The sequence below is a fragment of the Lepisosteus platostomus genome, chromosome 1 (assembly GCF_059453375.1).
Source record: "Lepisosteus platostomus isolate fLepPlt1 chromosome 1, fLepPlt1.hap1, whole genome shotgun sequence".
Classification (NCBI taxonomy): Eukaryota; Metazoa; Chordata; class Actinopteri; order Semionotiformes; family Lepisosteidae; genus Lepisosteus; species Lepisosteus platostomus.
In genome coordinates, this window is record NC_142611.1 from 63232715 (window position 1) to 63247710 (window position 14996).

Consider the following 14996-nt stretch of genomic DNA (forward strand, 5'->3'; position numbering starts at 1 on the left):
ACACAGCCCCTTCACACACACATTCCACAACACAGCACCAGCATACAGTAAACACACACTCAGCACACAACACCCCACCCCCTCACCCAGAGCAAAGAGCCCCCCACAAACCAGAACACAGCCCAACACACATACACACCCAGCACACAGCCCCCCCACACACATATCCCACAACGCAGCACCAACACACACACACCAGCACACAGACCCCCACCACACAGCCCAACACACACACCAGCACACAGCCCTCCAACACACAGCCCAACACACACACACCAGCACACAGCCCAACACACACACACCAGCACACAGCCCCCATCACACAGCCCAGCTCACATACACCAGCACACAGCCCCCCACCCCACAAACCAGCACACAAGTCCTGTGTAAAAGAATATAGAGTAAAATCAATTCTAATCCTTGGCAATAAATAAAAAGTCTCAATACCCATCACAGCATCACAGTCGTGAGCCTTGTAACTTATTTCTCTGCTTTTATTTATTCTTTCTTAATAGCCAGTTTGGCTTTCCCAAGAATTAATTAATTAGGCAGGCTTTAAATTCTTCCTTATGACTGTACTGAGGGTTCAGAGAGAGAGAAGGATGGTAATGACTAACGACACAAGTGAAAAACAGCCATTAGAAGTGATCTCATTCTTCAACTGAGAAACATCAGTCTGTCTTCCTCCTCTTAAGAGCTTAGTGCCACACACAAGGCTAGAAGCACAGTGAAGTGTTTTACAGCCACTTTGAAATGAATTAAGGACGGCACATTTATGGTATAAGCACAGTACAGTCTAGTAAGGCCCAGGGAGGCTGTGGTAAGAGCCCAGTAAAGCCCAGTGAGGCTGTGGTAAGAGCCCAGTAAAGCCCAGTGAGGCTGTGGCAAGAGCACATTAAAGCCCAGTGAGGCTGTGGTAAGAGCCCAGTAAAGCCCAGTGAGGCTGTGGCAAGAGCACAGTGAGGCTGTGGTAAGAGCCCAGTAAAGCCCAGGGAGGCTGTGGCAAGAGCACAGTAAAGCCCAGTGAGGCTGTGCCCAGTAAAGCCCAGTAAGGCTGTGGCAAGAGCACAGTGAGGCTGTGGCAAGAGCACAGTAAAGCCCAGTGAGGCTGTGGTATGAGCCCAGTAAAGCCCAGTGAGGCTGTGGTAAGAGCCCAGTAAAGCCCAGTGAGGCTGTGGTACAGTGAACCCTGATACAGATGTGGAAACAGCAGTGAGACCACAGCAGAGGCATGGGAATGACCAGAACAGCTCGGCTCTCCCTGCCTCTGATAAAAGCTGGCCGGCTGCTGTCAGTTGTTGATAAAAAATAGTGCAGTGCTACAGTGCTTTGGGCTGTGTTGAGCATGTTTGTCTCCATCTGCACGTTTTGTCTTGGTTTCTCCGAAACGTGGGAATGCCATGATGATCCCAGTGTTATCATAAAGAACAGCAGGCCTAGCTGGGAGTGCAAGCTCTTGCAGCATGACATCCCTCTTGTCCTGTGTGCACTGGCGTAGGGACTGTTCCAGATTAGACGACTCTGTCACAGTCTCTGTCACAGTCCCTACGCCAGTGCACACAGGACAAGAGGAGAGTCCTTCCTATGTCTCTGTCACAGTCCCTACACCAGTGCACACAGGACCACTGGAGAGTCCTCCCCATGTCTCTGTCACAGTCCCTACACCAGTGCACACAGGACAAGAGGAGAGTCCTCCCCATGTCTCTGTCACAGTCCCTACACCAGTGCACACAGGACCACTGGAGAGTCCTCCCCATGTCTCTGTCACAGTCCCTACACCAGTGCACACAGGACAAGAGGAGAGTCCTCCCCATGTCTCTGTCACAGTCCCTACACCAGTGCACACAGGACAAGAGGAGAGTCCTCCCCATGTCTCTGTCACAGTCCCTACACCAGTGCACACAGGACAAGAGGAGAGTCCTCCCCATGTCTCTGTCATGGTCCCTACACCAGTGTACACAGGACTCATGGGGGAGCTGAAGATCTTCAAGAAGTGTTAATTGTCTTTCATTTAGGTGTGGTTAGCACAAGTGAGTCATTACGAGCCGATGCTGTGTAATTAAAGAGAAGAAAGCAGTTGCTGTCGCCTGTCTTTATCAACTCAGTTCTGACTCTCACGTCTCTCCAGGCAGAGGGGACACGCGTGCAGTATTAAGATAAGATTTAATTGTCCCCTGAGGGAAATTTTTTTTATGGATACACAGCACTCCTGTACATTTAAATAGAATGCAAACCAAAAAAAAAGAAGAAGAAAAGAAAAACATTGCACATTATTCTATTACAAAAAATAAGAAAAACATTGCACATCACTCTGTTCTGTTGTACTCCTGTAGTATTCCGATAGGAGCCAACAGCAGCGCTCTCCCTGCTGCAGAAGTGCCGGGGGCAGGGAGAGGCTAGGGGAGCAGAGGGACTCTGAGCCATTGCAAAACCATTTTGGCCGCTCCGACACATTTCTGCAATTTCGGAAGGAGAAAAGAAAACAAACCTTAAAAACAGAGGGAGAGACCTTTTGCCAAGAGCACTTCTTCCTTATTTACAGAAACAGGGTGGATTTGGGGATGGCTGTTTTGGTTCATCAGATCTCTGGGATTGCCTCCGCCCCCCCTGTGGTTTTATGTGATGGATTTCTGTGTTTCTTTTCATCCCAGTTGCTCTCCTTCAAAACAGCTCCTAAGGCATGACCCCCAGGGTCTCCTCGCCAGCAAACATGCGGACATGTGGGCCGGCTCCGCGGAAGGGTGTGGGTCAGGACGCGGGCGGCGGGAGAGACGCGGAGTCAGCCAGACAGGGGCGAGGCTGGGGACACCAAGGGGTCAGAGGGGCTGTGTGTGTGTGGGGTTAAACCTACCTCCCCTCCCCAACCCGAGCCCCTGGGGGAGAGAGGGGTGCAGCAGGAAAAGGGTGTGGTGCATCGTGGAAAATTCCAGCAACCACAAAGAATCTGTCCCTGCATTCCCTCCGGATCTGGCAGAGAGTGGATGCTGGCGTGTTGACAGTGACTTTATGGGGACTTTAGGGGTTTCACAGACTTGGTTCCCAGAAAGCAACAGTGCTGGCAGCCCTCTGTTCTTAATTATTCTAATCGATTGACTTGTTTTCTCAGATGAACATTATTCACGTACGTCATGTATATGTTTCCCCCAGAGCACATGCAGTTCATTCGGCGGGGCAGGGTGGCGGGGGAGCAGCATCTTAAGAAACATGTTCTGACCGAGAGTGAAGCATTACCGTTATCTCATTAATCCATCAAGTTGATCCAATTAAGTAATTGAGAACTCAGAGGGAACAAAAGCCAAAAGCCCTCTAGCTCCTCCAGGAACAGGAGGCAGGACACAGTGACACAGAGGGCTGCAGCCACAAGCCCATTATATTTCGTGCACTCTGACTGTAGTAAAAACCAGCGGCTTTCCTTTTTAATCTCACACAGTGGTGTGAATTGAGTAAACCAATGTGAGAGTCAGAGTTGCTATCTACAACCAGCCAAGTCACTTGATAGATAATTAAGGAGAACTGTTTTAATGTGGGGCGTCAGGGTGATGCAGTGGTTAACATTGCTGGTGCCCTGGGTTCATTTCTGGCCCTGGGGTGCTGTCTGTGTGGAGTTTGTATGTTCTCTCCTTGTTTTTCCTCCCACCATCCAAATACATGCTGGTAGATTAATTGGCTCCTGGGACAATCAACCCTGGTGTGAGTGTGTGTGTGTTTGTGCGTGTCCTGCTCCACCTGTTTTAAGCCTCCTGACAGGAGAGTCTGAGACATGAGGACGCACTACTGAATTCATGCTCAGGTACACCAGATCACACGAACTAACTCTCGCGGACGCTGGGAAATGCATGTTGGGTCTCCAGATGCAGGAGTCCGATTTTCATCACTTTCCTTGGCCACAATAAATTCCCAGATCCCAGTCTTAACTAAAGCAGTGTTCCCACCTTACAGCCCAATCTCATCAGATCTCAAAAACTAAGATCAATACTGGGATCTCCATGAAATCCTGCCTGGGGAATGGGATTGGGCTGTGGATATCTCAGATGCTTGTGGAATGCTCTCTCACAGTGCTACTCACGGAGGACTGTTATTTTATTCACTGGAGGTAGTTTGGCCAGAGAATGGGTGCCAGAACATGTCTGTGTCTGAGCCTGCAAGCCTGAGGATTTTCACCACAGCTGTGTGTGTGTGTGTGGGGGACTGTGTGTTGAACAGTATCTGTGCTTCGATCCTCTGGAGATGAACTGCGCAGTTTTCTGCTGTGTTCAGCCATACTTTCCCCACAGCTCTGGTCGTGCTGTACTCTTGCATACTGCTATGTTCCCTCTCTCATGGTTTTGCGCTAATCTGACTTTCTTGTACAACATCTTAATCTGACTGCTCCCTGGTTTTCCTGCTTTACTGCATCTTAATTTGATTTTACCACAGTTTTACTGTGATTTACTACATTTTAAACTGACGTTACCCTGGTTTGCCTGCTATATTACATTTCAATTTAACTTTATCCTGATTTCGCTGCTTTACTGCATTTCAATTAGAATTCACCCAGAATTCCCTGCTTTACTTCATTTTAATCTGAATTCACCCTCCTGTGCCACGTGACAGGACATTCTGGCAAATCCTTATAAATTTGTGTGTTAGTCGCTCGGTGTGTGCGCGTTTTGTGGGTGTGTCAATCTGTGAATCTTTGTGTGAGTGTACATCCGGACACGGGGCCCGAGAGCCCAGTCCATTCTATAATTCATCAGCTCTTCATTAATGCTGCAGGAGGGTGGCATAGCGTTTCACCTGCTCTTTAATCATTGACGAAGAGGAGCGGAGGGGGCTGGGGTTGTTGGTGGGGACAGGGCTTCTGGTTTCGTCAGCGGCTTGCTGCTCAGGTCAGGAAGCAGACTAGGCTGACAAAGTTAATTAACCCCTTGCTCACCAGTACAGTGCCAGTCCTGCTGCAAAATTATATAAAGCTCTCTGAGTTTGATCACAAGTTCTCCCTGTGCTGCCCCTTGTTCTCCCTGTGCGACACCTCGTTCTCCCTGTGCTGCCCCTTGTTCTCCCTGTGCGACACCTCGTTCTCCCTGTGCTGCCCCTTGTTCTCCCTGTGCTGCTCCTCGTTCTCCCTGTGCAACACCTTGGTCTCTCTGTGCTGCTCCTCGTTCTCCCTGTGCAACACCCCGTTCTCCCTATGCAACACCTCGTTCTCCCTTTGCAACACCCCGTTCTCCCTGTGCGACACCCTGTTCTCCCTGTGCGACACCCCGTTCTCCCTGTGCGACACCCCTTGTTCTCCCTGTGCAACACCCCATTCTCCCTGTGCGACACCCTGTTCTCCCTTTGCAACACCCCGTTCTCCCTTTGCAACACCTCGTTCTCCCTTTGCAACACCCCGTTCTCCCTGTGCGACACCCCGTTCTCCCTGTGTGACACCCCGTTCTCCCTGTGCGACACCCCGTTCTCCCTGTGCAACACCCCATTCTCCCTGTGCTGCCCCTTGTTCTCCCTGTGCAACACCCCATTCTCCCTGTGCTGCCCCTCGTACTCCCTGTGCTGCCCCTCGTTCTCCCTGTGCAACATCTCGTTCTCCCTGTGCAATACCTCGTTCTCCCTGTCCTTTGCTGCCCCTCGTTTGCCCCGTGCTGAGACTTGTCAGTTTTTTCTGCCGCGCTGGGAGACATTACAGTTCAAGCACTGGAATTCCTGCTTCCACCAAGCGCTGGCTTTGTGTTGTACGGGTCCTGCAGAGGACCCTGCCGCCATGCCCCCACCCCTCTGGCTCTGGAGAAGGAGCAGGAAGGGCAGACGCACTAATGAATTGGTCCTGCCGTGTTAATGCACCGCCCTGACATTCCAGCAACAGCTCTCCCACCCGCCCACCCCTGTCACTCTCTTCCTACACTCCCCCCACTCCCGCCCGAGCCTAACACGAACCACATGGCTCTTCCTGTGATTAATACCGCTGGTCCACACAGACAGCCTCGCAGCCCAGCTCCGCGGGCCCCGAGCCAGGCGCTGACATCACCTGGATTGAGCAGGGACGGGGGCAGGGGGTTGGGGGTTGGGGGGAGAAGGGTTCAAGGGAACAGCGGTGTAGGAGTTTCCCCCCACACACCCCCGGGTCCCCCATCCTGTGCCCCTCATACACACAGGCATCCGTCTGCAGGAGACAGCACCAAAGGGCACCGTGTCAGACTTTGTGCCTGAGGAGTGTGTGAGGCCCTGGCCGTGGCGTGACATAACTGAGGGGCTGTTGGGGAAGAGCACTAACTCTTCTGTCGCAGAGCATAACTTCTGACCAGCCTGCCTCCCTGTAAGAACACAGCTTGCCATCTGACCCCCAATCTTTCAAACTTCCCAGCTTCGTGCTGTCTGGGGTGCTCATGTTTTCACCCCGTTCTGGGCTCTGCTCAGGCTGTGCCTGTACCGCGGAGGGCATGTCACCGAAAACAACTTTAAAACGGGAGCAAAGTAGGGTAAATTGGTGTGAAGCATACAGGAAAGAAATACTATGAAATGGACATTTACTGTGGTACATATGAATAAGGAAGACGAATCATTGAATATGAAATATCAGAATTTCCTGTGGTGAAACCTTGTGAGACAGGGTCTTGGGAAGCATGAAGTGTAGGGTGAGGATTTCGGTTAGGGTTCAGTAGAGGTGAGAAGGAACTAGCCCATCAGTAGTGTGCAGGGCCTGATGTAGATGCTGGAGAGCTGCAGAGCTGCAGGCTGAGCAGCTCGGGATGATGTGCAGCAGCTGGGCGAAAGGGAGAGGGATGTGCCGGTGGAAAGAGTGCTTTCTCTGCATCTTGTTTCTGTCTTTCTCTCCCACTCCAAAAATAAACAGGGCAGGAAAAACAAACCTGACCCCTGGCTCGGAGTGTATATGTTCCCAGATTTGGCTTTCCGAGGAGGGAGAGAAGAATCTGTTTCCCATTTCCCGTTAAAAAACAGAAAACATTTACCAAATCCTTCAATCTTGGAAACCACATGAAAAACAGACGTTTTGGGGGAAACAATGTGACTAAGAAAGTTGCGGGCCCATTAGGGCCTTTGCCTGGTGGAACACAGTCACGCCCCCCCAGACAGAACACTGCCACCTGCACGCAGGCCCTGCGAGCCGACGCCAAGGGCGCACACAGCAGGCATCTGAGTGAGGGACACACATTTTTCTGTCCTCGCGTTTGGGCAAGAAAAGCCAAGAATGAGAAGCAGCCTCTGTGCCGGCCAAGTGGTTGCCCACAGAACAGGAAGATAAACAAATAACTCCGATCTGCTCTGCAATTGCTTTTCTGTTTTTGGATTCTGGTTGGAAGTACAAATTAGGCCGTTTTCGATGCTGCTTGCCGCCGATTGCTCAAGGAGAGGTGCCTGCGTGTGTTGCTCTCTGGAGCACGATTGTCACTATTTGCATACAGATTACGCGTTCCATTGTGCCCTCACTGGCCACAACATTAGGACCCTCAGCCTCTCAAAGTGTCACACCCAGTCCACCCGCATGTTTTCATCTTTCTAAAGAAAGGACTCCAGTCTGATACCCTACCTGTTTAGTTCTTTATCAGTTCTCAGATGTTGATTACCTTTCAAACCTGTGGACTGGAGTTGTCCATCCCTGATCTGAATGAGCTGATGTCAAGATTCAGTGTGTGAAATGTTCACAAGAAAGTCTTGAATTTGCTGATGTTTTAGTAATGTAGTTTAAGGTGTCTAGGAAAACTGTTGCTAAATCTTGTGCCAGGGCTGTCAACACCTTTCTGTCTTCTCTCCCCAGGTGATGCACAACCCCTCCCACAGCTGAATGGCCCCTCCCCACCCCCGCCCATCCTCCCAGTGACCACACCCCTCCAGGAGCCTCTCGCACCGCCCATGTGCTCCCTCCTCCCTGCGCCCACAGGAGGGGGCACCTCATCACTAGCCCCTCCTCCCGCCTCGGGAGCCTGCCCCCCTGGCCGGCGAACCCCCCGGCCCCCCGACGCCCCAGGCCTCTCCAACGGGGTGCCTCCACAGCCTGCGCCCACCGCCCCCAGCGCCAGCCCGACCGAGTCGGAGGAGGACAAGGCCAAGAAGCTCCTGTACTGCTCACTGTGCAAGGTGGCCGTCAACTCGCTGTCACAGCTGGAGGCGCACAACAAAGGTCAGAGCCAGCCCCGCCGCAGGGGCACAGCTGCTATGTTTCTCCTTAGTGGCCTGTTGTTGCTGGTCGTCCTTTAGCTGAACGCATTGATTCCTGTGTACCAGCTCAGGAGAAAGGTTTGTGTTCAATAATGGACAAACATAATACTAGTGGTATGTTAAATGCAACCAGAGTCCTGCAGGTTTATAAGAAGCTTTTACATGTCAGTGAGACCTAGAGAACTGCTAGGTACTAGAAATATGTATTGAAATGATTAAGCAAATATTGTAGCTGGCTCAGTGAAGACACTCATTGCTCAGCAGGGCCTTGACACACATATGCTGTACATCATATCCAGAGCCCTGTTGTATTCAAGGTCTCCAGGCAGCTCTGATAACTGGGATGATATATGCGAAGATTAGGGTCTGGGCTCAAACAAGGGGTTATTGCTGGGTTGGCTGTAGGATTAGGTTTTGGGTTAGTTTTGGAATGTTTCATCGCGGTGGTGCTGGCAGAGACTCCTCTAGTGTTCTTGCCCCACGGGGTGCTGTTTGTGTCTAGGGAGTAAGTACAGTTTTTGCAGGTGTGAAAGATTCTGTCCTTGTCGGTGGTAAGCTAGAGCTGAGGGCTTTGCCTGTCTTGCGCACTCAGCACCAACCTCTCCTCCCCCTGACGTCTGCATCGCTGACTGATGAGATGGAAGAATTTGTTTGTCACCCGAATGACAACGGCAGATAATGACAACAGCATGCACTGGGGAGAGGGGCTTGGAATTCAAACACATTGACTGAGACACACAAACTTCAGTGCACACACAGTCACTGACACACAAGTATGCACACACAAACTTCAGTGCAAACACAGCCACTGGCACACGGACATGCACACGCAAATTTCAGTGCAAACACAGCCGTTCACACATGAACATGCACACATATCCACTGACACACGAACATGCACACACACAATCTTCAGTGCACACACAGTCACTGACACACAAATATGCACACACAAACTTCAGTCCACACACAGTCACTGACTCACATATATGCACACACACAAACTTCAGTGCACACACAGCCACTGACTCACAAATATGCACACACAGCCGTTCACACGTGATCATGCACACACAGCCACTGACACGCGAACATGCACACACACACATGTTAGAGAACACACACCCACTGGTACATGAACACGTATACACACAAGCTTCAGTGCACACAGCCACTGACACACAAATATTCACACATATATGCAAACATGCACACATTGACCGACATACCTGCTCTCAAAGCCTCAGGCTCAAACACACACTCAAACGTGCACACTGATACAAATATAAATGTCTGTGCACACGCATACATGCAAAACTACACACATACTTGCACATGTACACAACACTCAAACATGAACACAGACGTAAACACACATGCTCAAATGTACACATACATGTCAACAAACACAAACAAGAATTCTCTCATCAACACACACACTCCAGACTTGCACAATGTCCACACACACCCAAACACACACATCCACACACACACACACGCACTCAAACATGAGCACACACATCAACACACACATTCAAACATGAACACACACATACACACACAGTCAAGCATGAACAGACACGTCCACACACACATTCGCACACTCACACACATCCGCACACACACACATGTTCACACAAGGAAGCTGGCTGCACTGGCGTGCCCAGTCTTCTCGCCTGCCTGTTACAATCAGGCGTGTGAGTTCAGCATGCATGACTAATTGGATTGGAAACCAGGAGAAAACTTTGCAAAAACAAGAAGAGTCTGGAAGCAATTTTTTCAAACTGGAGTGGTAATTGTGTCTCTCTTCCGCATGCTCTGCCCGGAGCCACACTTCCTAGAGAAGCTACGTTTATGCCACCCTGTCCCAAACTCTCCCTCCCCAAATTGTTCACTTCAATCACCCTGTGTCACCCTAATGCACCCCTAAAAGCAACATCCCACTTTCACAGTTCCCCTCCTCCTTCCAGAGTCAGCTGAGAAGTGTTCACCTTGGCTGCTAGCAGGCTGTTGCTAGGACAGTTAGGAGATGGATTGACTAAATCAGCCAATCACCGCTAGGGATCCAAAAGTTAAAAAAAAAACACTTCCCTTTGAATACGGGTCAATATTGACCTAAGTGGAAAGACTGACTGTTTCATATTTGGAAAAAATGAAGCCAAATTCCAAAATAAAATGTTTAAAAGCCTGGGGCAGTGGGCTCTGTCAGAGTGGCATTTGTGCAAGCGCAGGGCAGGTAGAGACAGACACGCAGAGAGATAATCTCTCATGCAGCGTGTGTTATTAGTGGCTGAGCCCCGGGGCTGTTATTGAGTGCCGAGTCAGCTCTGCGCTGCGACGGCGGGCAGCTCTGACTTCACAGAAACACACAGACAGCAGCCCACACTGTCGCACTCCTCCGAAATAGAACAGCTGCACAAGGAGGGAGAGAAGGCCGCGGGTGCGTCTTTCACCCGGCTGCCGCCGTGACCCGGCCCTGTGTCACACCGCACCACAGAGCTCCCCCTCCCGGAGTCACAGAACCGGCAAGAAGGATCCCGAGAGCCGTCAGTCCGACCCAGGAAGGACCAGCGAGCAGTTCGTACTCGGGGAACAAAAAGCCTCTCAAGGAAGGAAACGATCGTCTTAAGGAAGGAAAGAAACCTATCTGGGTGCCCAGATTTATTTTTAGTCTTTTCTTTACATGCAAACCACCAGATGTTAATCTCCAATTCCTCCCCCGACACACCCAGCTGTCTTGTGAAAGTTCACTGCGGTGCGACTTCACAGACGGTTTTTTTGCAGATTTCTTGTGGTTTTTAGCCTTTTTATATCCATGAAATCCACCGCGGAGCGTGAGCGCCTCCTAGTGCCCGATGGTGTGTGTGACCCGGCGCTTCCTTACATCAGGAGGGTGGAGGACTGGCCCTCTCCTGTAGACCCTCTCCACAAGAACACGTGAGAGGTTACACAAACCTGGGGGTCAGTCTGGATCCTTTGATCAGCAACCAGTGAGGCCTTTACTCATTTGCGACCTTTCTTGGGTTTTTCTGAAGCCTGAATGAAGGAAGAGAAGGCCAGAAACGTCTGTCTGTGCCCTGTGCAGTGGTGGCCTGAGTCCGTGGAGTTCACACACAGCGGTATCCCTGTACTCATGGGGACCTCCCTTTGACTCTCCTTCTGTTTTCAGGATTTTACGTTATTCTGCCCAGGAACGTCCACAAGAAAAAGCCACATGGGACGAAAGCAGATCTGAGGCGAATATTTTGTACACTTTGAGATTTTACATTTTTAAACAAGCCCTTTGAGTGATTAAGTCTGAATTCGCTCAGGAGGACCTCCTCGCTGGTCCTCATAAAAGTTGCTTCTCAGGAGTTCGTAACTCTGAGAAGATTCTGCCTCACAGATACGGAAATATGTGCACAAATGCTGGGGCACCTGCCACGGAGAGGAAAGTGTTTCTTTCCTCAGGCCCCTGAGTGGGCACCCCTAAGACAGGCCATCTGACCCCAGGAATAGCTGGGAGTCCCTCTGTGCTCTCTCTGAGACAGCGTGCTCACACTCTGCCCAGGGCATGCAGTCTCTGCCGCTGTGCTTGGAGGAGGAACGCTGTGCTTCTGCTTCAGGTCAGAGCTGGGGGCTGGATTAGGCCTGGCATGTTTCAAACTGCTCGGATTTCCTCAGACACATTCTAGTGGTGTGTTAAATGATCCCTCAAGGAACAGCTACAGCAAAACAGAGTGTGTAAGCCAAGTGCTTGTGAGACTATAAGACACTCCTGCTGTGTACAAATGAGCACAGCAATGATGTGCAGGTGAGGCACAACACAAAGCACAGTGTAGAGGGGGCACAAACCCGTGTTTATTCTCCATGCTTTATTCTTGTTTCGGGACAGAGACGAGAAGGACAAGGGAGAGGCTATGAAGGAAGAGGAAATGGAGAGGGAGGGAGAGAGCACATGTCAGTGTTGTGTGGTATACAAGTGGAGCAGAGGCGTTACAGAAGTGTTACCCGGGGCCAAGTGTTACTCCAGACAGTCGCAGGCCCAGCTAAGCTCCTGTTGAGTTTTAAGAACAGGAGAAAAGTTAGAAACGAGAGGAGGCCATGTGCCACACCCAGCCCTTTTTTTGGGTGTAGCTGATGGATCTAAGGATCTCAAAGAGTTGTTTCTTGAAATAAAAGAGGGCATTGGCTTCTTCAGCATGACCAGCGTGTGAGAGCTTTTTCCAGACTCACAACTTTTTGTGCAAAGAAGTGCCTGCTGTTCTAGTTTTAAAAGAGGTTCTTTGTAATTCCTAATAATAATACCGGTGGTAATAATACTGATGAGCCCAACATCACTGTATGATCACCACAGCTTGGAGAGCAGGTACCACTGTCCACAACGTGTTATCTTCCGTATTTTAAATACTGGTCACTGTTGACTGGCTAATTGTTGTTAATTGTATATTTTTTAATGGCATAGTATTTCATTTCATGCAAACTTTTAAGTGGACCTGTATTATTGCAGTGCTCTTCAGTGACAAGGGAAGATGTCTTTACATTAAGCTGTAAAAAACAGAAGTTCTTTTTTAATGGAGTTTGTAACAAAAGTTCAAGAGGGATGACAACACCCAAGTTCAGTCAGACTCTGCCATCAGTAATTAGCATTCACTCCTGATGTCATTTCCTCTCCTAAAACACTATAAATACTGTACTTCTCTTCCGCGCATACTGTATATCTTTTTGCATCCCTCCTCCACCTAATCTCCAGCTTTGCAGTTGCCCCTTGGTCACTCGTGCTCTGGCCAGGAGGTTAACCCTCGGCCAAGTGGGTTAAGACAAATTTTCACTCAACACTCCGCAATCCTTTCAGGACAATTAATTCTTGGGTGTTGTTATTCCTAGCGAACAACAAAATAAAGAGAAGGAGATCACGTCACGTGTTATCTCTTCACCCTCTGCTGAATACTGGCACTTGTATTTTTCAACAGGATTTTCATTGACGAGTATTCATTTGAGAGATGCTTTTATCCACAGTGACTAACACTGGCATGTTGTCACGACGTGAAGGGTGCGGATACCAGCCTCAAGCCCACCGCAGTCAGTGCAGAGTCAGGTGCCAGGATGTTGCACAGTGTTAAGGTGTGGTAGAGAGTAGTGAGCACAGTCAGTAAGTAGTGGTCACTCCCAGGCTTCTGAGGTCGAGTATATTTTGCAGACATGAATTTTCAGTTCCTTTCAGGAGATGGCAAACGAGTCAACGATTCTGCCTGACGTCTCAGCCAATATGTACTATGTCTTAGTATTGACCAAACAATGAAGGACCAGGTTTAAAAAAAAAAAATCGTGATTTAAAATAATAATCCCACAGAACCCAATTTATTTTAGTTGTGCTGCGTTCAGGACCTTAGGGGACTCTTTTGGTGTAACTTTTCTCTGGTTTTCCCATAAATCCCAGCGGAGCCAGAGGGCTGGTCTTGTTGTGTGGTAGAGTTAGGGACTGGAGCTGAGCTCTGAGCCCCCCAGAGAGTGGGAATGAATCCCAGCAGAGCCAGGGAACAGCTGCCCTCGTGATGACCAGGCCCTTTACAAACATCATTCTCAATGTCTTTCATCTCTGTCTCTCCTCCAGGTACCAAACACAAAACCATCCTGGAAGCGCGGAGCGGGCTGGGGCCCATCAAGGCGTACCCACGTCTGGGGCCCAAGCCCAGTGCGGAGCAGGGAGGGGCCCCCCAGGACCCCAACACTCAGGAACGGACCTTCCACTGTGAGATCTGCAACGTGCGGGTCAACTCGGAGTTGCAGCTCAAACAGGTGGGCGCCACATCGCCACAGCGCCACAGCGCAGTGCGGGAAGACAGGGCACACAGCGCACATCAGAAAGGCTTTGGAGCAGAGGAGAGCACTCTTTCTGCCTGTCGTTCTCTGTCTTGGCTGCAAGGTGCTAATTGATCCAAGGGTCTAAATGATCCACTGCAGGGAATCTGTGTCTGAAACATGGTTGTTTCAAACTCCCACCTCCCTTTGTGTAAAGAGAGGCCCTTTAATTCTCACCCGTCTCACCGGGCCTTCTCTCTGGCCCAGTCATTTAGTTTTTCCTGACCTTTGTCTTTTTGCTGAACTCTGTCTGTTCGCTCGCGGAGGACACGAATTTGCAGACTAAGCACAAGCATCATTACAGAACCACAGGCAGCAGAAACTTTGAAATGAGGCAACAGGAAATTGCGGGTGGCGCAAGGTGGTTTTGGAAACACTTTCCAGTCATTACTTCACTGCTTGCTAAGACCTTCTAAACACAGAATTGTTGTTTAGAAAAAGGAACATTAGAAATTAGGTAATGTTCATAAACCATTACAGATCAATTTCTTCTCCCTGTCTTCCCTGCTCGGTAGCCGAGCTGGTGTCTAACCATCCTCTGTGTTCTCACTGTCCAGCACATATCGAGCCGGCGACACCGGGATGGAGTAGCTGGAAAACCCAACCCCCTCCTGGGCCGACACAAGAAACACCGAACCGGTGACCTTGCGGTAAACATTGCCTGCCAGCGATCCCACGCTCCCCTCTTTAATGCTTCTTGTCCTCCCTCTTTTCTCTTTCTGCCCTCTTTCCCTGTTCTGTTTCTCTCTTCACTCTCCATGTGAGTCTTCCTCTCTCCCTCTTCTCTCCTGGTCCTCTCGTCATGTCCTGTGTCTATCCTCTCTCCCTGTCCTCCTCATGTCCTGTCTTCCTCTTCTCTCCTGGTCCTCTGTCCCTGTCCTGTCTCCCTTCTCTCTCCCTGTCTTCATCATGTCCTGTCTCCCTCTTCTCTCCTGGTCCTCTGTCCCTGTTCTGTGTCCCTCCTCTCTCCCTGTCCTCATCATGTCCTGTCTCCCTCTTCT

The 14996-nt window shown here is 50.2% G+C and overlaps 1 protein-coding gene across 4 annotated transcripts in view; it reads left to right on the forward strand.

The window, feature by feature from the left end:
- znf385a (zinc finger protein 385A) overlaps window positions 1–14996 on the forward strand; it is an 86658-nt gene that overhangs the window by 66208 nt on the left and 5454 nt on the right. For all 4 annotated transcript variants that reach the window (XM_088633465.1, XM_088633466.1, XM_088633468.1 and 1 more), the window contains 3 exons: window positions 7754–8116; window positions 13748–13932; window positions 14553–14645. In XM_088633465.1, coding sequence (XP_088489591.1) covers window positions 7754–8116; window positions 13748–13932; window positions 14553–14645 — 641 coding nt within the window. The remainder of the gene's footprint in view (window positions 1–7753; window positions 8117–13747; window positions 13933–14552; window positions 14646–14996) is intronic.